General features: G+C 45.0%; 1 protein-coding gene across 2 annotated transcripts in view; it reads right to left on the bottom strand.

Moving 5' to 3' along the window:
• Positions 1-3,054: 3,054 nt before the first annotated feature.
• The window catches only part of KIAA1549L (KIAA1549 like), a 241,513-nt gene continuing 217,645 nt past the window's right edge, over positions 3,055-26,922 (bottom strand). For both annotated transcript variants that reach the window (XM_054699279.1, XM_054699278.1), the window contains exons 17-21: positions 21,364-21,714; positions 12,844-12,941; positions 10,367-10,515; positions 9,112-9,263; positions 3,055-5,564 (exon numbers count right to left, since the gene is read on the bottom strand). In XM_054699279.1, coding sequence (XP_054555254.1) covers positions 5,283-5,564; positions 9,112-9,263; positions 10,367-10,515; positions 12,844-12,941; positions 21,364-21,714 — 1,032 coding nt within the window. In that variant the 3' untranslated portion in view covers positions 3,055-5,282. The remainder of the gene's footprint in view (positions 5,565-9,111; positions 9,264-10,366; positions 10,516-12,843; positions 12,942-21,363; positions 21,715-26,922) is intronic.

Genomic DNA, 26,922 nt, shown 5'->3' on the forward strand with positions numbered 1-26,922 from the left:
AATACACTGACAACCTCCCTCTGTGATTCACAAGCCTGACTGAGGTTAGAGATTGAAAATAATCAATTTCTAGATTTCATTATGTAATGGCTTTTACTAAAATGTGGGTTTGACCTATGGACACAAGTTCTACCACTTCATGAATCTCCCATTTTTTGAAACCAGCATAATCACAGCAAATTAGTACCATCTAAAAGAATTCAATTCTGGTGCTATAAATTCTATTTCCTAAATATCCCTCTCCAGAACCACCTACATTTTAGCACTTATCACAGGCTAGGATCCTGTAACAGTTCACTTTAAGAAATCAAGAGCCCTTGCAGTTCTTAGTACACTAACTTATTACATTTGCAAGGGCAGAGTCACAATAACATCAATTTCTCTTGAAGCCAATTTTGTTTCAAGAGTTTCTATTGAGAGGTTCATTGGTTTTATCCATGCAATTGTGTGGCCACGAGCCACATAAGTAGCACCTGAATTAAGATCATGCATTTCAATTTACAAGTGTTTATTGTCTGCTCAGCAAGATGTTTGCTAACTGGGCCCTGATCAGAAATCACTGCTGAGACCCAGCAGCTATGTCACTATTGGCATTGGGGTAGGAAGTGGTTGGGGCAGGTCTAGCCAATCCACCAGGGCTAGAAGCACAGCTGTTCTCATCTGATTTGCAAGTCAAGGATGCTTTCCTGTCTGGGGCATTATCTATAGGGATTACTCACCTGCTGGCTGGCATCCTGGGAGTACTGGTCCATTCTGGTCTGTAGTGGGTTCCTTTTGAAGGTCCTGACCACTCATGCTCCCTCCTCTGGGTTCCAGTCTCCACTGAAAGGGTCAGTCCAGGGGGCCATGCTTGTATTACATATCCCTGCCTTCTTAATTATAGCTGACTGGCTAGGTGCCTGACCAAGGGTGGTTCATCCAGTGGCAGATGAACCGGGCCAATCAGAGCCTGACTTGCCCTAAGGGACATGCAGTGGTAGTCAGAGAAGGGTGGGTACGGAAAAGGAAAGTTTGTGGGGAGCTGGGGAGCAGGCCTTGCGTGGATTTTCAGCTACATTAAACTAATGAGAACGCAGAGAAAGATAGCAGAGGGAAGCAAGAGACCTGAGAGATAAAATCCCAGGACAGCTGTCTCCATCCCTTTCCTGGATGAGAGCTGTGTTTTATTTCTATGAAATGGTCCTGTGTTCTTTTAGTCAACCCTTGCATTCGAGCACATGTGAACGGGTTTCTAGTTCTCACAAAGTTCCTTGACTTAAATACTCTCAAGCTTGGACTAAATGATCGAATTGAATCTCCAACTCTTGGACCTGTGTGTTGGAGCCACTACTCCAAGCTCAACTACTATCTTGTTTGTATTTTTTAAAGAAAAGTCCAAACCATTTTCTGGTGTGTGGATTAAATTCTGAAATTCAGTTTTCAAATGTTTAAAATAATGCATCAATTTATTAATAAACATCAAATACCTGTGTATTATGCAGAATCAATATTTAAATCTTTTGAGACATTTCTTGAATTTTTGCTTGTCAGAGAAACATTTCTTCTAGTCAGGTGTTTAAATTCTTCACTCCCTTATTTTGCATTTTTTCTCAGAAGTGTTCTTAAATCACAGATTTAACATTTTCTTATCCATCCTGAGAGCTCAGAAATTACATGCTGTTTTGCCAAATTTTTGAAACAACATATAAACAATATAACTTCTCCCATAATCCACTCCTAGTCAGTTCAGGCTGCCATAACAAAGTGCCATAGCCTGGGGGACTTATAAACAATAGTTCTGGAGTCTGGAAGGCCAAGATCAGGGTACCAGCAGGGTTAGGTTCTGCTGAGAGCGCTCTTCTGGATTGCACTGTTGACCTTTTATTGTATTCTCACATGGCAGAAAAGAAAGCAAGAGAGCTGCCTGGGGTCCCTTCTGGAAGGGCACTAATCCCATTCATGAGGGCTCCACCCTCAAGAATTACCTCTTAAGGCCCCACCTTCTACTGTCACATTGAGGGTCAGCATTTCAACTTAGGAATTTGAGGACAAAAACATTCCATCACTAGCACACCCTGAAAAAAGGCACCTCCCTGCTCCAAAGGTAACAACTGGCATCTCAGGGCATAGAATAATGATTCTCCTGCACCACCAGATCACCTTCCCTAGAGTACAGACCCTGCTTCCTCACAATGACAAACTGTCACGGCCTCTTCACTTGCCCGTTTGGATCTATGGCACCAAGGGAAGAACACACCCCATAGTCTTGAATAGCAGTTGAGAACGCCATTTCCTTGAAGGTTCTCTCTGGAAAAAGTCAAAATGCATTTCTTTTCACAAATGTAGAAAACTCACATCAAAACTAGTTCCAAAAATTGTTTATTATGCCACAAATGCATGGTCCTCTATACACTTGATCTGAAACTCTTCACAATTCAATCATCTTGTTTCTTTGAAAGAATGCAGGGAGTCCCTCAAATCACCCTTGTCTACTTTTTAAAATTTCCTAGCACAGTTCAAGAAATGTGTCACAGACAAGTGGGCAGGCAGCATGGTGAAATGGAGAGCAAGTTGAGTCATGAATCAGCAGGCTTGGGCTGGAATCCTCAGGCAGGTCACTCTACTTCCCTGGACTTTCACCTCCGCCGAGGTCACCAAAGTCCTCTGTGGCTTCTTCAACTGTCTGGAGCATCCTGGGGAACACAGTGCCTGAGGGCTCTCATGGAACTCTATTTTCACTACCATGAGGCACTTCGGACCATCTGCCCTTTCTCAGATGTCCCGTATCTGTCGCCTCCTTGAGGTCAGGAGACTCTTCAGAAAAAGACTACATCTTAGTCACAGAAAATCAAACAAGAGCGTAATCTCCCCATTGGCGGGAAGACATGAACAAATTGGTTTCTTTTCAATTTAAAGTTTTCCACCTAGATACTTTTCTTTTAACCTGTGGTGCCTAGTTTGAGAGTGCCCGATTTACCATACCATGTTTTTAGCCATCTCAGCTGACTGACTCAATATTTCATGGGGTTCTGCAAAGATCGCAATTATTGGTTTCTCCATCCTCTTAGCAAGCTGAAGCAAACTGTAGGCTCATTCTCTAAAAAAAAAAAAAAAAATCACTGGAATGTCCAAAGCTCAGACACTGTCTTTGAAGCATGTGCATATACTTTAATCATACTAAGGTCTTGAAACTTCATTTTCATATACAGTATTTCCAGGCATTTACCAAGTAGACAAAAGTATTGGGTGAGATCATTGCACTGATGAAATATTATTGGTAAGGCGGGACAATGTAGCTGACTTTATCAGACTCATACCATTTGCATGAAAAGGCTGAGTTTCTTTGGCTCTTTGTTCATTCAAGTGCATTGAATACCTATTTGGATAGACTTAGGCATTGTGTTAATCTGTCCATAAAATCTTGCACCGTCCACAGTGTTTTGCAAGCTGATTTAGGTTTTGGACTACAATAACTGGCCATTGGTAGAAATATACCATATATACACATGGAAATTACAAAAATACATTTTATTTATAGCTGATTTTTTTTAAGTAACAAAAAACTAACACTATGAAAGATCAACCAGCATACCAAAAGGACACTACCTAATATCATCTGAACAAGGGACTTGTTTGGGGTTTCCATGACACATCATTTCTGGAACATTCCAGAAAGGGCAATTTGCCATTGGGAAATAAAAACAGCTTCTTTGAAAAGTCTGTGCTTTGACAGTCTGAATCTCCCATCCTAGTCAGTCCCACTCCTACTGTTCTCTCAACTTTAAATTTCCACCTTCTTCTCTTAGTAAAGACCAAAGAAACTCATGAGGAGAATGGAAGGATAGGCTCAGAAGGGGATGGATAACAGCTGAAGCTAGATGGGTCATGGGTGAAGGCAGGACAGGACCTTGTTCTCCAACAGACACCAATAAGCCCCCAATATCGTGCATGGCTCCCAACGTTGGTGAGGAAACCAGACTGTTCATTCTCTCTGGGGTACCCAAAGTCAGTAGTTGTTTTGTTTGCAGTGACAGTCAGCGACTGGTGCCTCAGGGCTGAGAGGCAGTGCCCATACAGAATTCTGCAGGCTGACTGGCCATGCCTGGGAGGGTGATTTGCAACATCTTTGTCACAAGGTCAGCAGCCCCACCATTTCTGTTGAAGTCCTCCTGCGCCCATTAACTATAGGGTGCAAAGGGCACTGGCTAACTCCATACACTTTTTTAAAAAGTTATTTACATTTAAACATAAATTAACAGGTTTTCTACATTCAGAAGCTTCCACAAACAGAGGCTGCAGCCTGGGGAGGCTGCGGATCCACTATTTCGGCTTCAAACAGGCATCAATGACTATTTCCTTTTGCATTGCTCGGCAGCACATGCTGAACATCACTGATGAAGGGGCAGAGACTTTCTTGTACAAGTCGATGTATCTGTTTCCTCAAAAGAAAGATGCTTCATTCTCAGGCCCCCTTCATTGCAAGGCAAAGAAAAAACCTCCATGAGTAACTTTTTCTTTTGTAGGATCCTAAAAGCTCTTAGCACCGATTCTCTTTCTGTTAGATCCCACCTTGCAGGGTTCTCTGAATCTAAAATGACAACACGTTTTCAAAAGCCTGTCAACACACATCAACCATTTCCTCTCATCTCCTCTCTCTCTTGGTCTTTGTTTAATTAATGGGGGGGAAGAGCCAGGACTATTTATAGGTGCAGTCATTGAGAGTACTGATTTTTATCCAATTCATTTGACTTTGAATATGAACCTTTAGAAGAGAAAGGGAGTCAAGTTTCTTGGCTGGAGTCAGTGTCTCCCTTACAGACCAGAGGTGATTTTAAGGAATACAGTCACAGCTGATGAGAGAGAGCAGTCTGGTGCTTAATCACACCCCTGCATTGCCTTTAAAACAGAAACGGAGTTAACATGCAGAGGTCACAAAAGATAGAGCTGTATTCTCCCCTCTGGTGATTTATTAAAATGTGGCATTGCTCAGAAATCTGCAGATAGCTAATGTCTCTTGTGACTAAGGCTCCGTAGGGAAATGCACCCATAGTTCAAACATTTAACATAACAGAATGTCAAACATATGGTCCCGTGCAGGGACTTCTTGACATAGAATCAGTGGAATAATGAGAATCCAGTCGTTTAAGAGTTTTGCTCTGATTCCCAGAAGCCCCACTGTTCACTTTTTCAGTAAGGGAGGGCGAGAAAGATTCACACACTGATGTGACTCCAGTTCCAACATGTTAGGCTTGAGAAACCTGACGACTATTTCCTTGTGTTTGAAGTTCCCAGGGGCTCAGGCATTAGACCTGGAACTCAAACATGTCTGTCTGTTTCTTGGCCAGCTTGGCCACCTCTTCCCGGATGGCCTTCACGAGGGCCGCCGTGGAGATGTTGGTCAGGGGTGCGTCAGATGGGTCATTCTCTGCCAGGCTCTGTTGGGAGGCCGCTGTGGAGGGCACCGGGGCCTGCTCCAAGCTGGGGTGCATGCTGCTTGGCTGGCTGTACTGGCGAGGAAGCCTGGAGGGTGAGCTCTGCTGATAACGTGACCGTGGGTAAGCCTCGATGTACCCCGGGAGGGGGACCTGCAGAGGATGGTGGAAGAGAAGGCCAGGGCCTGGGATTAGACAGGGGCTCAAGTAAGTCCTAGGAGACCCTCAATACTGAAAACAGGAGGGAGCTGAGGCCAGGGAAGGAGAGTCAGAAGAAAATACGGTTGTGTAGATATGAAACCTGGAGTCAGTTTGCTTAGAATGTGGGCATTTGGACCCACTGGTTATGCTGGTTGGCTGAACTAAATAGGTGCAGGAAACCCTGCTGCAAAGAGCTGGAACACACTGAGTCCACATCTGGTTACCTTTTAAATATAAGCACAATCCAGCAAATGGAAGGAAGTATAGTTGACCCTTGAACAATGGAGAGGTGGTTAGGGAGTTTTGCAAAGTTGGGGTTCTGAGGCGCACAGCTTGAAAATCATTAAAGGATGTCCAGCTGGTGCCCAATGTTGGTGAAGCAAGCTGTCCCATCCCCCTTCCCGCATTTCAAACTCAGCGGGAAATGAAGAGCCCTTGCTGCAGCTGAAAGTCCACTCTGGCCACCCTTTGGCTCTGTGGCATTAAGTGTCTTGGTGCTGGTGGCTGGGACAGGCCAGGGACACCTGACTCCACTGGAGTGGCCTCGGGGTAATATTCAGAAGCAGGGAAGATGAGGACTTGAGAGACTCTTCCTTATAGTACATGCGAGAGGGATCCATCGTGCTTCACTGGCCCCAACTCAGGGCTGGCAAACACCACTCCCCAACTTTTCCTAGCCAGTGACCATGACAGATATCACCGACCAGTTGCTGCACACCTTGCTCTTGAGCCTGGGAATCCTCCAGATCCTTCTCTATCCAGCACCAAGAACAAAACCTATTCATCAACCCAGGTCCAGGTGATTTTATCCAAGCTACCTCCGTTCTGGATACCTGGGATCAGGAAGGCGAGACATGCAAATGGCAGAAGGGATCTTCCTTTCCACAGGATGTAGAGGGTGGGCATAATCCCTGCCCCCATGGGGAAGCTTTCTCCAGCTGTTAACTAGTCCCCCACGCAGCCCACATGAGCAATAAATCACCTGTCCTCTGGGCTTGTTTCCTGACTGCAAAGCTCCACGCATGGGCATGCCACCCTGCTTACCTGTAGTGGTAACTGGGCTCCAGGAAAGATCCATTTAGGCTGCAGCAATCATCCTTCTCTTAATTAAAAACTAATAGGAAACTGGTTCTCCTTCGCATTGAGGGGGCTGAGCCCAAAATGATGGATTCATCCTATCAGGAGGTGAGGTTTTTGATCTGCTAGGTTCCCCTTCTTTCATCTTTAAGACACTATGAACCCAAAGGCATCTGGATGTTGCCATTTGCTGGACTAATCCACCATCTGTGTCTTGAGAGCAAGGGCCAACCAAGGCTTTGGAAATCCTTTTTTTTTTTTTTAAAGATTTATTTATTTATGCATACAAGTGCTAGGGTGTAGACCAGAGGTGCGGGGGTGAGGGCGTGAGAGGATTCATCAGAGACAGCATGGGGGAGCAGAACAGGCAGATCTACTGAAATATACTGCTGAGGGGAGCAGCGGGCAAGACAGGAGAGGTCTGCTGTGCCATGTGGGTAGATCCCTGCCCGGGGATCGAACTCATGTTGCAGTAAATGAGGACTGCTTCATGGTGCTAACGTTTAACCCCTTGAGCCACCAGGGAGGCCCCTGGAAATCCTTTTGCCAACTCCCACAGAGTCCTCACGTAATACTCTGCGCAGAGCCACCAAAGCTGCAGGCTTACTACTGCCTGATTAGATGGAGTCTAGTGTCATCTATGTTCTGTAAGTTTAGACTGGAAGTAGAATTATGGAATCAAATAGGCTCTGAACTGATCAACTCATATCCAGCGATTCAGCCGTTTAGAAGCTGAGAATGGCTGGTTGAATTAAACAGGTGCTTTAAGTCTTGCTGCAAAGAGTTGGAACACACCTGAGACTCATTTGACTCTACCTGGCTGCCTAAGGTTTGTTCTAAGTCCTAAGATTTGTTTACTTAACAGCAGGGAATCCCTGTTTCCTCTCTTAGAGCTTATTTACTCCAACTTTATAAACAATTGTAATGAGTTCAGACATGCCTCATTTGCAGATAATAGTGCATTAGGAAAAGCATATTTAAGGGGGACTATATAGCTGGAAGTGGGGACATTGACAGTAATTTAAGTGCCAGCTGGGAGCAAAGTCAGAGAAAGGAAAAACCACACTGAGCCACTGGAATAACTCCAAAATGATAATAGTTTGGAGATATTTGACATAGGGGCAGTAATCCTATAAACCATCAGAACCCATCTTACAAATGTCATTTTAGTACAGTGAGGCATAGTAATGATGCCGAATCTTTTGTTAATGACCAATTAAAGTATGTTCCTCTTTAAAGGGGAAGGGGAAAGAATGTCATTCATTTCAAAATTTTTTAAATGCAAGATGGCCTCATCTATATTTAAATATTTTAGAAATTACATTAAGCTTTGATCAGGAAAATTAAAATAGACAGAAGAGCTTTACCCCTGAGAGCATCATTTAGATGTGGCATTACTGCAATAAGAACCACCACCAGCACTGACGTTGAGTTAAACCTGAAGAGTTAGTATGGACCGCAGGGATTTGGGCAGAAAGAAAAAGATGACCCAGGCCTTGTGTGTCAACTATTTCCTAAAGATAGGACATATTTCAAATTTTGAGACCAAACCCTAAAGTGACATATAGGATCAGAGCTCCAGGCTCAGCCTGGGGAGGTAGTCTGCCCTTCTTCTCCATGATGGGTTATCGGACAACCTACTCTAGAGGCTATCACTGTGCTTGTTGTTTTGTTTGGTTTTCTGGTTTTCTCACTTAGCAGCCCTTGCCAGGTGACTCAGGCTGGTTTGGGTGTGACTCTCAAGGTTCACAGGGGTGCTATTCCCTTTGGTCCAGACTGGGAGAGGTCCACTGTACCAAATTCTGTGACTTGTTACAAAGGAAGAAACCAAGGGCCATGACAAGACAGCCATTTTTCAGAAATTGAGCAGGAAACCTTGGGTTTCTAAGGCATCTTTTTACATGGTGTTTCCTCTACAGTATTTACAGAATTTTAAAGCAAAAAGGAACAAGTTGAATAAAGGCTCTGGAGTCAGATGCAATGTTGAATTCGAGCCTTGACACCTTACTGGCTGCATGACATCTGAGTAGACCTCAGTTTTCTCATCTGCAAAATGGGATGCAATACAGGAATAATATTTACTTGACAGGATGTTGTGAAGACTAAAGAAGACAATATAAACAAGACACCTAACAGTGCCTGACACAGAGAAAATACGGTAGTTGTTATTATTTAAATTTGTCCTATTACGGTTGCCTAGTTAGGAAGCAGGGGAACCTGGACTAGAAGGCTGGTTTCAAGTTCCTCTGTCAACTGCCATTCCACTTTACCAGTCTGTTTCCTCTAAAATAGCTGACTTGAGTCACCTGGGTGGTGGGAGAGAGGCTGAGATAACACAACATTCAGTCTCAGCCTCTCATGCATTTTCTCCCTGAAGCGTGTCAAGCAGGTAGAGCTGTGGGGGACTAAGTAAAGGTCTCACCGAATCGGCCCACTGGCTCGAGAGCTCATTCTCCCCAGCATAGGACATCCAGGCCTGGTTCCTGTAGGATGAGGGAGGCGTCGGGATGAAGTAGCCAGTGAAGCCTGGTCTGTTGGCAGCTGGGATGGCGAACACGGCCGGCACCGTATTACCTGGTGCAGAGGGGATGGACAGGGAGATTAGGCCAACACCCACCCACTGGATCAACAGCTAAGTTGGGGGAAAATGGAAAATGGGGGGCAGATTCTGGCACGGAGGAGGAGGTAGTAGAGGGGGGCTAGACCTTCCCTGCTCACCTGTCCAGTCAATTTGGAAGGCACCATCTATTGGCAATCACATCCAGCTTACTACATACAGGTGATGGCTCGACTCCCCTGGCTGAGCCCTCACCACCCCCCCTGCTCATCACAACACCCCCTGACCTGCTGGCAAGAGGAAAACACACCTTGGTGTCCAGGTGGTCTCTCCCCAGAAGGATAGTATCTTTAAAGAGCCAAGAAAAAGAACCAGAAGGAATGGATGCTACTGGTGGGGTTTCTGGACACAGTGTTTTAATCAGTGTTGACAACTGGGTACTTGCAGTTTTAGCCTAAAAGGTATGGTGTGAATAAAGCAAAAACCAACCAGGGCAGGCACAAACCTTGATGCTCATGTCAGCTTTGTTTGTTAACAGCAAAAAAAAAAAAAAAAAAAAAAAAAAAAAAAGGAAACGACTGATGTGTCCATTGCTGGGGAGACTCCCTCCACAGAGGGAGCTTTTATGCAGCAACATACAAATCTTGGAAACAAAGTTGAATTAAGAAGACAAAGTGCAAAAGGAAATGTGCAGCTTGTTATCACTTATGTACATTTAAAGTACCTAGGGCATTAACATACACTGTTAAGGACATACATATATAGCAAAAAGTTAAAACCCAGGCCTGGAAGACTATAATAACCCCTGGGGAGAAGGGAAATAGATGGGGTGTGTAAAGCTTTAAAGAGATATCTATTTTTTAAATCCTTGAAGTCTGGCAAAATGTCAACATATATCCTGACTGTAACACATCTTAATGTTTTGTCAGATTTCAGATCTTAAGAAATAAAGCCAGGAGCTCTCTAGCCAGGGCTACTGCAATTAGGAAGGGGGCTCAGAAAAGAATTGCCGGGATTTCTGAGGAGGGCAGGGAGAAGGCAGACAGTGGGTTTGGGGGAGGGGAAAGGCAAAGAGCACAGCAAAGGCTTGGGCCGGCTGGGGGACTCTTCTCTCGCCCACCTGAGTAATTTAAAGCAGACTGATCCAGCTGCGCCACGGACACCTGGCCCCTGGACACCTGCGCGAAGGAGGCGCTGTCATGCAGCTGGGCCGGCTCGGGCCCCGCAGACTCGGCCATCCTGGTCTTGCTGCCGATGTCCGAGGTGGACCTGGGCGGGCAGAGCGGGGGTTGCGTTAGCCGAGTCCCCTACATCACAGCTGGGTGGCGGGGGGAAGGGCGTGAATGACCCCAGAGCAGCCATCGGGAGAAGCAGCCGTGTCCCAGCACTGCGAGGGGGGGACCCCTCATAGGATTTGCCCTCCAACAATGAAGGGGGCTATTGGAGCAGCGTCGTGCTGGCAGGAGCTGGAGTGGGGGTGTAGGTGTTTCAAGGCCAGCGGCCCCCTGAGGTGGTTCTTGTGTCTCTGGGGAGTAGCACGCTTAATTTTCACACAAAAATCAGCCAAGCAATTAGCGCTGGGTGTTAGCTGGGGATGGTGGACCCAGGAGGTAGTGACATCATCAGCAGCCAATGAGAAGGCTTGTCTGCAGAGCGGGGTTGCAGCTGCTCTGACTCCAGGAGGGTGGCCCAGGAAGGCTTTTGGGTGCACAGCATCCCCGCTGCTATTTGGAAAAACTTAACCCAAGACCTGGGAAGCTACGATGCCCCTGGGAGCAAGCAGAGGAGTCTAGCACTCTAAGTGCGTTGTGAATGAGAGAAGTTTTTTGTTTGTTTGTTTGCTTGCTTGTTTGGTCCTACAGGCAAGCCGTGATCCTGCCCATTTAACACATCATATTTCCACTGAGTGTTCAGAAAGCCAAGGAAGAAGAGGGCAGGCTGGGCTTGGCGGCCACCAGCATCTCCCCTATTATAAAAGATGCTTTAGACACAGATTGCAGCTGAGACTCCAAGCTCCCCTAAAATTGAAATGGGAAGGAAGCAAAGGCAGCCACAGAAGGTAACCACAGGGACACCCTCTGAGCAGAAGGGTGGCTGTGGCAGTAAGAGCAGAACAGAGCTAGAGTGAAGGAACCTGATGGAGAGGCAGCGCCTGGGCTCCTGCTACCTCTCTCTCTGAGCCTCAGTTTCCTCTTCTGAAATCAAAAGGTAAATGAGCTCATCTCCCAGGTTCCTCCCTGGTCTAATCCTCCAGGTTTATATGGAAGGCAGTGACCTCCTGGTATTTGGCAAGGATGGCACATGGCTCACCAGGGCACGGGAGGAGACTGATGGTTGGGAGGCGATGTGAGAAATAGATGCTGGCCGTTAGCAAACCTACCACAAATGGCTGATGGGAAGCACCTCCCATCCTGGACCCTGAGGAGTAGCTGAGAAGCTCAGGGAAGACTATTCCCCAGGGGAGGGTAAATGCAGACACATGGTAGTGCTAGAGATTCAGTATGGGGTCCTCCCTTCCCTTGCTCATCCCTCCTTGCCTACTCACACAGCCCTGGCTTCCCCCACGCAGTTCCAGGTAATAACTACACCTTCAGAAAACCCTTCCCAGGAAAATTCCTGGATTCCGATGCACATATTTTGGCTGCCTTGGAGGAATCCCAGAAACTGAAATCACTTGAGCTTTTGCCCTCATCTTTCAGGTAAGGAAACAGGGGTCAAGCAGGTGAGGCAACTTGCCTGGAGGTGCACGGCAGGTCAGTGGTGGGGAGATGGAGTCCTGGTCTGCTGCTTCCCACCCACTCTCAGCTTGGCTGGAGTTGTGGGGCCGTTCTACACATGCTAGAAACGAGGGCAGGGTGGTTTCTGAGGGAAATTCAATTGCCTTCACTGTTTTCATGTGGTTCACAGATTGGGTGTGTCTCGTTTGTCAGGAGAGGCCAGGGCAGTGGTCCACAGATACTCCGGGCTACAGCTGCTTCTCCCAGCCCTGCACACGATGACTATGCCAACGTCTCCCAGTGCTCATGGCTTTTGTGGCTCTGGTCTATCTTTATTTAAAACATATGCTTTTTATATCATTACAAATCAAAGAGAATACTAAACCCATGCTTCATAAATGACATATCTGAATTCAGTCTTTCAGCCTCCCCACGGTAGAAGTCAAGAGCTAGGTGGGTGCTGGGACACACCTCTCCCTGGCCTCTCAGATACCACCCCTAATCACCAAACAGACCTGTGGATGCACAGACCTAGCAGGAGGCACCCCAATGTGAGGCAGCCCTGTGATGGCCCAAGCTGGAGTCATTTTCAGATATTCAAGGTCAGGGTATTGGCTTTCAGGGTATGCGGCAGCTGACCATGGGTTTTTTCAACTGTGGGTTCTATTGTGTGCCTGTTCTAATGTTTAATGAAAATGACATGAAGTTTGGCCAACCCTCTGTGTTCCCAACTTCTTTCTTGGCACTCAGGTGCTCTAGGTACATGGTTAGACAGGTGATACACCCTGAATGGACTGGGGCATGAAGGAAGTCTGTCACTCGGGATACTCAGGACCCAATCCTTTCCAAATATTCCAAATAAGGCAAAGGAATGTGTTACCGCCTGAGAGAAGTAACAGCTACAGGGCCAGTCCGGGGAGGTACAGGTGGCGGGGGAGAGCCCATGACCATTTCAGGAAGCTGAGAAAACCTGTAGGCCTGTGAAAGAGACAGAGACCTGTTAAAACCCAGCCTCGATCAACACACAGATTCTTATTTAAAAGAGAAGCAAACTTTGTAGTGTCAGACTTTCCTTCCTTCCTGAAACATTTCAGTCTCTCTGAACATGTTCCCTGCCTCCTCTCCTACCTCATCTCCTACCATTCTGTCCTTTGCTCAGGCCTCTGTAGTCACAAAGCACTTCAGTTATCAGAATACATGAATTTTTCCCACCTCAGGCTTGCATATGTATGCTGTCCCACAACCCTGGGAAGCTTCTCTTCTATTTCTTCCCATGGCTCCTTCTTTTTTTTTTTTTAATAGAGGCATGTTTTATTTATTTATTTGTTTGTTTGTTTGTTTATACATGCACTGGGTACAGTCAGAAGCACGGGAGGGTGAGAGAATTCACCAGAGCCAGAGCGGGGAGCAGAGCAGGCAGACTGACCAAGTACACTGCTGAGAGGAGCAGCGGGCGGCAGGAGAGGTCTGCACACCATGTGGGACCCTCCTCTGGTGGCCGGGGAGCAGCCGGGGATCAAACTGGCGCCACAGAGGCCGCGGGCAGCTTTGCAACCCAGCGCAGCTTCGCAACCCAGTGCTCAACCACTGCGCCACCGGGGAGGCCCCCATGGCTCCTTCTTTCCTTTCACTCATTGAGCCCCAGACTCACCTAGAGCCCCACCTTATCTCTTCCCATATGCTGCTTTATTTTCTGTCACAGAAGTTGACACTCTGGCATTTTTTTTTAAATTTGCTATCTGCCACCATCTGGAATGTAATGAGGGAGGGGGCTCTGTTGGCAGCTATATCCTCATGCCTGGAACAGTGCCTGGTGTATCATGGATGATCAATAGATAGTAGATGAATGGATGAATGAATCATTAATTGTGGTTTGCTTTCTTATTCACAGAAAGAGGGTCTAGTGGGGAAAACACTAGGTTTGGAGTTAGGAGGTACATGGGTTGAGGTCCTAGTTATTGATGAATAGACTCATATCCCTAAGCAAGCCAGATGACCTCTCTAAACCCCAGTGTCTCCTGAAATGGGACAAGGATGCCTGAGGTATGCTGAAAAGATCAGGCATATCAGGTTGTGTGTAAGTATTTCACAATCTATAAAGCACTATTCAAAGATAAAGGATTGGAACTGGCTCAAAAATGAAGACTTTAATCAACACATGCAGGGATAAAAGGAAATGGTCAGAAATAGATCAGAGATTTCTTTAGCAAGAAAAAAATCTAGACACTCTCTTAGAAGACAAAGCTTAACTTGTGCTATTCATTCATCTTTCTTTTTAGGTATCATGGCGTGCAGATCCTCAAGGAACAAGATGACAGGTCTTTAAACTTGAAGGCATCCAGACAAAAAGCATCGGCAGAGGGAATCCATAAACAGGATTCTTTAAACGGAATGAGGTCTTCTCCCTCCAGCTTATGCAGACCACATACTGACAAGGACCGGCCCACTAAATAACAACTTGATCCACACACACACACACACATACCCACACCCACACCCACCCACCCACACCCACACCCACACACACACACACACCCAGGAAACTAAATAACCATGAGTTGAAACCAAAGGTGGAAATAGTAAAGATTAGAGGTGGGGCTATTTTCTAGCTAAAAAAAAGCTAGATGGAGTTGTTCCTGTATTAGCTCACTAAAAGAATTGATTAAAAGTTCTGAACTTTTGGCAAATATAAAGGGCATCCCATTCTTAGGAAAATTTTTCCAGGTACAAAGCAAGCAGTATTCTTGGGGTCAACAAAATGCAGGGGAAGAAGCATAACACCCGCTTTAGGTTGTATCCTTGGTGTCCCAGGCAGCCACAGGAACTACAAAAGGATGTAGCCTGTGGCCTGCACTAGAAGGCTAAGGGCATCACACACAGTCTTCCTACACCACCTTGTGTAGGTTTCCCATGCTCCTAAGTGCTCCTGGCTTTGCAGTCTATCTCCTCTTCAAAAGGGAGCTGTATTTGGAAACAGGCTCCCTTTTGATTGCTTTGCAACTGGGATCCCACTGGAAGCTATTATCCAAAATTGTTACCTGGATCCAAGTGCCCAGTTCCATGATAGTGATCGTAAGGTGCCCAGGCTGGCACATAAGGACACCAACTTTTGGGACCCTTGCCCTCTGGATAGGAAGGAGATCAGAGACTTAGAACTGAAGTGTTTAAAACAGGTCTCAGGTCTCCAAGGTGATAGGAGCCTGGGTGTGACTGGAATAGGACACTCTGGGCTCACAAGTTTGGTTGTAAAATAGAAGGAAAGAAGGTGACCATAGTCTGTTCAAAGTTCCAGTCCCAATGCCCCTGGATAGGGAGTGAGGGGTGGGTCAGGGTCATGTTCTCTAGCAATCCCAGTGGAAAGTTAGCTGGGGGGGTGAGAATAGTCCTTTCCTTCTAAGACAGGAAAATTGTGACAGATTATATTTTGATATAGCAATTGAGTAACCAAGATTTCCTCTCACAGTTCCTTAAATCCAGAGCCTTTTCCTGCCCAAGAAGCAAGAGCACCCCACCTTCCTGCCCCAGGGAAGGCAGACCCCAACACTGAAAATGCACCCAAAAGCCCAGTCTTACTGGAATCGCAAAAACAGAAAACTACTGAACTGTAAGAGTTTAGGGTTTCGAATGTCAGTTACTTTAACCCCAAAGTATTCAAAGTTTAAGGATGACGCCCAAGCAAGAGATTCGGAAGAAAGGAGGTCCAATGAGACAACTCTGCCTCCAGATTGGGTAGACACCTTCAATTTGAAGGAGGGGAAGCTGGAGAGAAGTAAAGAATTTAGAGGCTATAGGGTCTGGAAAAGCGACTCCATGGTGGGGGTGAATGGGAATGGGGCTGGGTGGAAGGTGGACACAACAGCATAAAAATTTGGGGAACCTGAAAGACAAGGGACATATACTCATTACTTGAGAAGAAACCATAGCACAGAATTCTCCCACATTGAGAGAGAGAGAGAGAGATTGAAGAGAGAAGGAGCACACACACTTAAGGAAGAAAGAAGGGAGAGTTGTGGAGAAAGCTTATAGGCAGGAGGACTTGGATACAACTGTGTTCCGCCACGGACTACACCTGGACAATAGATAGAGGGCTTCTAGGCACGCCAGCGAGATTAGTTAGATGAGAACAAATTGGGACCAGATATTGAAGTCTTCTGGCACATGGAGACTATTACAGAAAAAAGGCTTCCCTTCCAAGGGGCAATGATAGCAACAGGTAATAACATCCTCTTCTGAAGTGGCATAAGCCCCCTTATGAGAAGATTATGCTCCAACTTTTGAGATTGGGGTCCTCATCAGAGCTGGGAGGACATCCCTATGACTCACCTGGGGTGGGTTGGGGGGCTGCAGAATGACTGTGGGCTTTGAAGTTAGAAGGCTCTAGGTTCTAAGCCCAGTTCAACCCTTTATATGTGGGCAAATTTCTCCAGTTCTCCAGTCCCTCACTGAGTACACGGGGAAAACGATCAATATATTGACCTAAGGGCAGTTGTTAAAGTAGAAAAAATATGTCTACGTAGCTCTTCGCTCTGTATCCAGTATCTAGTGGGAGCCCAACAGATGGCAGCTGTCATTTTTGTCACTGTTAATTCCATCTGTAAAGCCCTCATGGGGAAGACGTTTGAGCCCCCGCTGCCTTTCTTGGAATCCCCTACTCTGACACCTGCAGGAAGATGGTAGGATGTTTTTGTTCTGCTTGGCACAGACCCATTACAACTGCTAGCAAATGGATTGGTCATTGGCTGTCAAGTTCAATTCTTCAGATTCAAGGGGTAAAATATGATGAAGACTCCCCTGAACTGCAGTGCTGACATCCCAAGCTGCTGCCAGTAACTTTTTCCATGCTATAAATGCCATCAACCTGTCTTAGTCCATTTAAAACCACCAGCTTCCATTTATCCCCCGGCAGAGCTTGAAGCACTTCTTCTTGGAAGTCGAGAAGTAATCATAGTTATCAGTCTAAATTGCCACTGTTTCCATTGATTACCACACTATCAAAACACAAGGGGATTAGGCAAGAACTTGGGTTAAGGACCATCATCATTCTGTGTACGGTTAGCTATTTTCTCCTTTTGTGAAAATAGGGACGACATGTCGTTGGTAAAAAGGAGGGGAGAACCTTAATAACCAAACAACTGCCTCTGATGGAGTTCTAGTTTGATGGCCGTCTCTCTTCGGGTTGTTTTTCAGTCCGTTTCCATTTTTTGGTGGACTCATTTTGTATGTTGATGTTTTTGTCCTGTCAGCTCCAAAGTATAACAGAACCATCTAAGTTTTCAGATGCCCCACAGTGACATATTTAGATGATTTTGTTACTTTGAGGCAGAGCAGGTAGGATGTATCTTCTTGCCTGTCATTGTTTGGAAGACCCGTCCTGGTTGGTTAAGTTTTTTCCTCTGAATCCCTATTCTCTTTGTGGATCCCTACAATCTGACCTCCAGCCAGATGGATCTGGACACTCAAAAGAGTCATCTTTAAACAGAAGTGAAGCTGCTCTGGGATTCTGAGTTGGGGTGCCGAGAGCCTGCTCTTAAAGGAATTTAACAGAGTGGGAGGAAGCTGTAGTCTTCTGCATCTGTCAGAAAGGGATATACAGGGCCTCCCCTGTGGCGCAGCGGTTGAGTGCTAGGTTGCGAAGCTGCACGCAGCCTCTGCAGCGCCTGTTCAATCCCCGGCTGCTCCCCAGCCACCGGAGGAGGGTCCCGCATGGCGCGCAGACCTCTCCTGCCACCTGTTGCTCCCCTCAGCAGTGTACTTCGGTCCTTCTGCCTGCTCTGCTCTCTGCTCTGGCTCTGGTGAATTCTCTCACCCTCCCGCGCTTCTGAAGTAGCCAGTGCTTGTATAAATAAATAAATCAATATTTAAAAAAAAAAAGAAAGGGATATACAGGCATGCCTTGCTTATGTGCTTTGCAGATATTACTTTTTTCTTTTTTATGCAAACTGAAGGTTTGAGGGCCTCCCTGGTGGCCTAGGGGTTAAGTCTCAGCATAATCACCACTGCAACCTGAAGTTTGATCCCAGGCCAGGGAGCTAACAATATATGGTGCAGCAGACCTCTCCTGTCTCTCCTGCTGCTCCCCTTAGCAGTGTATTGCAGTAGATCTGCCTGTTATGCTCCCTATTTTGTCTCTGGTGAATCCTCTCACCCCCTGCACCTCTGGCCTACACCCCAGTTCTTCCACAAAAAACAAAAACAAAAACGAATTGAAAGTCTGTGGCAACCCGGTGTTCAGTAACTCTCCTTTCTCAAAAGTGCTATTTTCTAATAGCACCATCTTTCTAGCAGTTTCACTTCATGCCTCTGTGTCACGCGTATTTAAGGTATATACATTGTTTTTTCAGATATAATGCTATTGCCCATTTAATGGACTGCAGCATAGATAAACATAACTTTGATGTATACTCGGAAACCATAAAACGTGTGTGACCTGCTTTATGGCATTATTGACTTTACTGTGGTTATTTAGACCTTAACCCACAGTGTCTCGCAGGTGAGTCTGTAACTAATGGAATCCAATGAAAAGGGGCAATTTTTTAAAAAAATAATGAAGACCATTTACCATGTAATCTGATGTACTGGGCATCATACAAGCATTCTGATCTATATTAACTAACAAATACTGTCTTACACAAATTACCATTTCTCCTGCACCGTGGCTCTCTTACCCCTACCACTGGATGGCTAAAGAATCTGGGCTCCTGAGTCACAGTCACTGGCTAAGGCTGTTCAGCTGCGAGCACCAATCTACTCTGGGTTGTGGGAAAATCCAGGGACACATCCCTGGATGTACGGAGATCAGGAAGGATGAACCAATGAAACTGAAGTCAGTGTGAATCAATATATAGGATGGATAGAGTAACTTTCCCAGGGGATTTAAGAGGTGACTATAAATGTGGTAAGACTAAGGTATTTTCTAAATCTCAATGAAAAAGTCCCTTCTTCCCCATAAGGGTAGAGACCAAATTAATGGGCAATTAGTAGAAAACTCTACTTGTAGAAATTGTAATAGGACTATCTTGGGAAGATATTATAAGGTAGATTTGTAAGGCTCAGTGAGAATTTTTCCAGCTCTTTCTAAAAAAACAGGATTTTTGATTCCAGACCAATGGATGATGGTCCCAGAGTTGCTGGCACTCTTCTGGAAGACAGTGCTTCTTGAATGTATCCAGTCAAGTTCCCTCATGGCAGAAGTAAATTCCTGATATCCTGGCATTGCCCCAAAGTCATCTATTTAACTGAAAAATTACATTAAGAATTTTGAATTGTATTTACCCATATCTCAGGAAGTGGGTGCAAAAAAATGTCCTGCACTTATCCCATGTCTTTTCAATAAAGGATTTGCATGTCACAGACTGAAAAGATGATATCAAGAACAATCAGTTTTCCTTCTGACAATCTCTTACTTTGCCTAAACTGGCTTTTACTTAATGAAAGACCATGCTGATGAGCAAACCTAAGTATTCTGGTCACCCAGCTTCTCACTGCTGGTCTGTAAGTTGGTTTTCTTAGTGGTCAAGCCGCTGTTGTGAGCTTAATCAGCATGAGTCAGTACCTGAGTCTGATTGCCCTGGAGGGAATGGATAAAATAGAATCTTGCACCTGCTGAATAAGGACAAATTCTTGCCATCAAGATGGCCCACTCAAGCACAGCAACCCCCGCAGACTCAGTGTGAAATAAACATCAGCCTTTCCTGCTAAAGCTTAATCAGCAGGGAAAGGTTAGGCTAAGACTGACATTCAAAGAGAGAGACTTAAGGATTAGGAGCAGTGTCAAGGGGGAGACATCTCAGTGACCAGGGTGGCAGGGAGGGGTTGACGGGGAGCAAAGGCTATTCTCTATAGTGTGCAATCATGTAGTTACATAGAGTAACAGCAGATCTATTAAGCGCCAGTAGAGTGTGGATTTAGGGGTGGGATTTATAGTGTGGATTTAGGAAGTTATCACAAGGCAGCCCAAGCATATAAGTGTCCTGAAGAGTCTACTGCAAATGAAAGAAATAGTATAGTGGAGAGGCAATGTGACAGCATGAGGCAGAACAGCAAGGCATGAACACACGGGCTCTGGAGCCAGATGGCTCTGGAGCTAGATGGGTTCTGGCTCCATCCCTCCTGGTTGTGTGACTTGAACAAGTTATGGAACATCAATTTCCTCATCTATAAAATGGGGCCCAAATGCATACCTGTGTCAGAGGCTTATTGTAAGAATTACGTAAGTGAGTTTACATAGTTAGTAACAGTAAAACACCCAGTAAATGTTGGCTTTTATTATGTCATTACATATCACAACAATATATAGAGTTCTGTGAATGAGTAATCCCTGGAAACGGGGCATGGAACATTACAGAGGCGGAATCTATGCCTGCATGAAGCATTGTCTATTGTGGTCAATGGCATAAAAAGCTACATCTTTTTATCAAGTTATATGTAAATAGTATGGAGATGAAGGAAATGCAATTTAAATTGTTTAAATCATGGAAGCTTCTAGTCACTGGGTAGTTTCTTAGACACCGAAGTGTGGCTACCAATAAATGAAACAATCATGACTGATACTTCTGTAGCATTTATGGTGTGTCTGACATTCTCTCACTACCTCTCATAAACCACCTTGCTTAATCTTTACAACCTAGGAAGTAGGTTATTTTTTCTATTTATCTCAAAGATGTTTTAAGTAACCTGTCTATGTTACAAAGACTGTGAGAGCTACAGTTGGGATTTAAAGTTAGGCCACCCACCTCGAAAGCCTCTGCTCTGAATTCCAGGCTGCCTGGTGTTCACCTTAGCATATGGTTCAGCAGTGTGTTCTGGCATTGAAATGGGTCCTCATACTTGGAAATGTAGGAAATCACCAGGGCATGAAGAATGAGGTCAGCCCTTCATGGGAGGGATAGTGGAAAAAGGAAATTCCTTCTAAAATGCATTATGGGGCTTCCCTGGTGGTGCAAGGGATTAAGCACAGCACTGTGAAGCTATCGGCAGCCTCTGCAGCATGAGTGCGATCCCCAGCTGGCCAGGAAGCTACCCACATGGCTTAGCAGACCTCTCCTGTCTCCCTGCTGCTCCCCTCAGCAGTGTATATCAGTCAGTCTGCCTGTTCTGTTCCCCACTCTGGTTCTGGTGAATCCTCTCACCCCCTGCACCTCTGGCCCAGTTCTGGTATGCATAAATAAATAAATCTTTAAAAATAACTAAATGAATAAAATGCATTATGGTTGGACATCTGGGCTTCCTGTATACCTTTGCCCACCAGACTGAATGGCTTAGGCTTAGACCACGGGTGCAGGATGGGATGAGAAGCCAGCAAAGTTCATGTCAAAATCCCAAGGTGGCTTATCACTAGAAGTTCCCGCTCTGAGACCCCTCAGGAACAACCTGTGGAGGGGTAGGGGGTAGACTCACTTACCGGCCGGGGCAGACTGTACTGGTACATCTCTGGGCGGTAGGTTGGCACCCACTGGACCCCAGCCCTGGGCCGCGTCATGGTACCCGGAGCGCTGGTCACCACCTCGGAGTAGGGCAGGTGCTGTGCTGAGCCATAGGCCTCCTGGTGCCGGGTCTGGCCTGCGTGGCCCGAGGACGCCAGGCTGAAAGCCTCCTCCAGCAGCATGTGCATCTGCTGCCTGACCTCGTCGATGGAGGGCTGGGAGCTCAGAGTTGAGGTCTCCGAGTGGCCTTTGCCCTGCCTGGCCCTGGCATAGCCCCGGGGCTCATTAACTCTGTCCACGTTGGTTTCCTCTATGATTTCAGGCTCAGTCTGTGGGATCAAACACATGCCCATTGATTTGTTAGTTAACTTTGTTTCCTGTTAACACTGTCTGTAACTTATTCTAAAATATTAAGCCTGGATGGGTGATATTAGGTGACATGGTCAAGTTGCTACAGCAACTGGCCAGACCTAAAAGGCAGGTGGAGAACAGAAAAGACATAGCATAAGAGATGTTCCATCCAAGCAGAAAAGTCACTTAATTTTTCAATGTTTCAGTTTCCTCATCTATAAAATAAGGATAGTAACAAGGCCCATCTCAAAGGGTTTTGCCAGAATTAAATGATACATGTAAAGCATTCAGAACAGCAGCACATGGTAAAAATACAGTAAAACCAGCTGATGTCATCACCCTAATCATTATTATTACCGTGACATACGTTCCTCATAAATTACTATGCATGAAGCACTCAAATAAAAGTGAGCACAGCACATATTCGTTCAACAGTACAGATTTCCCATGAAATCCCATAAGTTGAGGCAAAAAATGTCAGGAGGGAAGCCCTTCCCTTCTTAAAATCTGTACACAGAGCTTAGAATACTCTTATTTTTTCATATTTAACATCTATTTATTTTTCTCTATAATATATGCTCAGAGGAGAAGAAATTGAAAAGACAGAAGGTACAAAAAGAAACTAGCCATTTTCTGTCATTTTCCCCCCAAGAGTTAGGGCTTTGCTGTCATTCAAGATAAGAACAAGAGATTCTTTATTAACCTCAAGTCCAGATTTATCAACAAACATCTACAGAAAACAATTCAGAGCACTGGTTTGATAGTTAAGGATACAGGATGGAGTAGAATGCAAACTCACCTATGGATAATATGCAGGAACTGAGAGACATGTCATGGTTGGTGTATGCCTCCAACCCGCGGCTGGGGACACAGTGGGGTGCTCATGCTGTTAGGGGTTCTTTTAGGGAAATGAGTTCCCTGGAGACCTGGTGGTACTTCTAGGATAATGAATGCAACTTCTGAATTTCAGAGTCTGAAGGGGCTTTAGGAGAACAACTTCTTCAAGCCCATTTTATAGAATCGGAAGCGGAGGCCAGAGCATCTGAGTGACTTATCCAAAGTTACCCTGAGGCCCCTGCTCTCCAGGGGCCTGTCCCTGGCATACCCTGCTGCACTGCACTGCCTCTTTCTTTTCCTCCTCAAGGCTGGTTCGCACCCACACAGGCCCTTCCTCTCTTCATCCCAAGGATGAAATAAGAAATAATGGGTGCTTAATGCTGAACTACTCCCAGAGAGAAGAGTAAGGGCACTGGGCCAAGCTAAGATTGTTCCCATCCCTGAGCTGTGCTATGAATTTCCAGTCTGTGATACTGGTGGATCTATCCCATCGATGGATCTATCTATCCTATGGACCTATCCCTATCCATAGCTGGATCTATCCTATAGATCAAAGGATCTATAGGATTTATGGCTGTACCTTCAGTAGGACAAAAATACCCTTCTGAGTATCATCTTCCTACTCTCCTGCTTTCCCAGGGGCCCTGGGATGGGGCTGTGCTGGGTTGAGGGGTTCTCTGAGTAAGTTTGGTGGGGATATGGAGAGAAGCTTTTTTCCATCTGCTTCCCTCCATAGTGTTGCCTGGAGGGTTCCCCTTAACTCAAGGACTCAGAGTCATAAGCCAAATAGGACTTGAACAGGTTTGCTCAAGTCTCCTTCTAAAGAACTCCTGTTCCTCACTTGGTTTTTATAGTCTCCCAACAAGTATAGATGGAAACAAGGCGAGTTCTCGCTCTCCCCTGGGGTCTCCCTCCTCACCCCTATATTTCTTACTTGATGTCTTATCTTGCCCAAGTCTGGACACTCCTTGAACCTGTCTCAGCTCCTGTCTTTCGTGAGCTTAGCAGAGGGCACCTGACATTCAATAAAACTGTGAAGTTAAATTAAAAGGTTCTACTCAATTACTCAGGGGGTGAAACCTGAGGCTAAGGTAAAGAGCCCCTGCATCCCCTAACAAATTCCCTCCAGTGCAGTGAGCAGCAGGACCACAGGCAAATTGTTGGAAGCCCCTGAGTCTCAGGATCCTCATCTGTAAAATGGGAGACTTGAGCTACGGTCTAAGGTCTCTATGGTCCTTCTGGTTCTTATCTTCACAGTTTCTTGGACTGTTATCCACCCTGGAAGGACTCCAATTCCTCTAGTAACATTTTTTTGGGGGAAATCTGGTGTTCACTCATGAAAGGAGCCCCACTCTTTATTCCTCCTCCCTACCTTCAAAGGTGAGCAGTGATCAGATGTTTTTTTCAATTAACAGATAACTACTGACTTCATCCTGTCCTAGGTGCTGATTTGGCAGATGTGGATACAACAATTACTAAGACAGTGACCTAGCTCCAAAGAGCTTCATCTAGGAGAGAAATAACAACAGCAGCTAACACACATTAACAGCTATGTGCCGGACATTAATGCTGTAAGTGCTTTACACATATTCACTCTTTCCCTTACAATAATCTATGAGATAACAACTATGATTATCCTCATTTTACAGATGAACAAATTGAGGTATTAAAAGTCAATTATGTTGCCCATAATTGGGAGAGCAATAATTTGAACCCAGAGACACTGATTCCAGCATCCAAGCTTAGCCACTGAATATATTATAAACATTACTATACCACAGCTATGGGCTCTGGGGCCAGACTTCTGTGGCCAGGACAGAATATACAATTATTATAGAGATAATCTACCTCATAGATACCATTATGATGAAAAGTGTCAATATATAAATGTAAAGTCTTTAGAAGACTGCCTGGCACATTAGCATTTAGTAACTATTTACTGCTATCATTATGTCACTGCTGCTATTTCCTCCTCCCACACACTGGGAGCTCCTTCAGGGCTGGGTCACCATCTGATTGTTATACCCACAGCCTCCCATCCAGGGCTGAACCTAAAAGCTGAAGTCAGGAATTGTCTGTTAGGTGCAAGAGCTTAACTTAGTAGGTGCTTTCCATGTGTGTTACCTCATGGATCGCTGAGGGTCTTACAATTGTAGCCATTTTGCAGATAAGGCATATCATGTTTGCTGGCTTAATTTGCCTTTCTCCCTGATTTTTGTATTTCTGAAAATACTTTTGCTTTTATTTGAAAACAAAGGGGGAGACAGGAGTAAAAGCAAATCTCCCAGTGTTGGCTGATGATTAGCTTGGATACATGGTCAGGGGCTGTATCTGGAGCAGAGAATATAGTTTTAAATCTCTTTACCTTGGAATTACCATACTTGCTTCTCCAACATTGTATTCTTGAAAAGTACTAGGAGACTATTAAAAAAAACCTAATTTATAAATTAATCAAGATAGGCTTCCATAAAAATTCTGAAAAATTAATCAAGAAAGGCTGTTCACGGTAGGAAATTTGGAAACACAGATAAGCAAAGGGAAGAAAATTAAAATCCACTCTAATCCTAGCACGAGAAATAACTACCGTTAATATTTTGACCTTTATGCATGTCCTTCTAGATGTTTCTATGCATATGAAATAGGATGAAGATTATGAATACTAGAACATTACTAACACCCTCCCCTATTCTACCTCCCCTTCCCTACCACACACACCACTACAAAGAATTCTGGCTGGGTCCTGGTCAGTTTCTCCCATCCTTCCCTAATAAGGAAGACCAGCTCTTTTCAATATAATTTTTCTGTTTTTTTGTGATGGAGAATAAGATGTGGAGTGTGCAATGAGGTGGAAGGGGTATGGGCCACAGGATTTTTTTTTAGTGCAATTTTGGAAAGAGGTACAAAATTAAGGGAGAGGAATGCAGGGCATGATGGTATATGAAAATAGCCTTCAGGTATATGAAAATACATACGAAGGTGTAGGTATGTTTTTAAATCACTTTTGTTAACATAGATACTCTTAGACTGAGCTATCTGGGTCAGGATTTTATGAATAGAATACACATATCCATATGAATGCATATAAATACATAGGTAAGGTATTTAAAATAAAATTAGATGAAATATAATATTTTGAATCTTTTTATACAACAACATTATGAATATCAAGATGGAAAAGACTTGTAATATTTGAGAAAGAGAAAGGTAGATTATTATAGACTGAATTGTATTCACTTCTGCAAGTGTATAATTTGGAGTCCTAAATCCCAGAAACTTAGAATACGGCTGGTTTTGGAGATCGCATCATTATAGATGTAACTCAGTTAAAATGAGTTCCTTATACTAATTCAGTAAGACTGGTGTCCTTATAAGGAGGAGGAAATTTGGACACAGACATGTGAAGAGGGAAGAAAATATGAAGACAAAGAAGATGGCCATCTAGAAGCCAAGGAGAGAGTCCTAAAAGAGATCTTTCCCTCATGGCTCTGAGAAGGAAGCAATCCCCATTTTTATGTCCATTTTACAGATAGAGAAAATAAAGGACAAAGGTGAATTGGCCCAAATTCACGTTGCCAGTATGTGTCTGCGTTGGAACTTGAGTGCTACCTAGCTCCAGAGGCCAAGAGCATAATTATTCCAAAGCATTGCTTGGGAAAGCTGAGAATAACATATGAGCCAAAGTCGATTAATCAAAAATAACTTTGCAGAAGAAATCACCTGAATGTAAACACATAAGAATGGCTTTCTCCCTTGGGATGCTATTTTGTTCTTTGTGTTTAAGGTGAGTCATCACCTGCTTTTTCCCATCTTAGCTGAGTTGGCATTGCAGGCAGCGAGGCGACTGAGCAGCTCAGTCCCAAGAGTGGACACTATTAGATAACAAAACCAGCTCTCCCCAGCGCCAACTCAAGTCCCCTCTTTCTCCTTTCAGTTATTGAAGTAGTCAGACAGACTCACAAAAGCCCTCTCTGTTTTTCTAACTGCCTCTAAAACATAACCTCTAACTGCAGCCAGGACTTCCTAAGCCCACAGAGAACAGCGGCCACTGGCTCATCACCACACTGATCTTTCCCTTCATGGAGGGTCAATCAAAGATGAGAGACAGAAACTGGAAGAAGGGATGACATGGAGGATTAGGCTGGTTTGCTCCTTAAAAAGCCCAACTACCCGTGTCCCTCAAGTAGTCAGTACTGTGGGACGGTGTCAGCCTCCACCATTCCTCTCCCTGTGGCTCAGACTAAATCAACTAAATCAACCAAACAATCTCAGCTAAATCAACCCTGTAAGCGCTTTCCTCCCGCCACCCACAATGATATGAGTGGGCACGTGACCTCAATTAGAGTAAAATC

This window comes from Talpa occidentalis, unplaced genomic scaffold (genome assembly GCF_014898055.3).
Source record: "Talpa occidentalis isolate TD23 unplaced genomic scaffold, MPIMG_talOcc4v2.1 talOcc4.3, whole genome shotgun sequence".
Taxonomy (NCBI): Eukaryota; Metazoa; Chordata; class Mammalia; order Eulipotyphla; family Talpidae; genus Talpa; species Talpa occidentalis.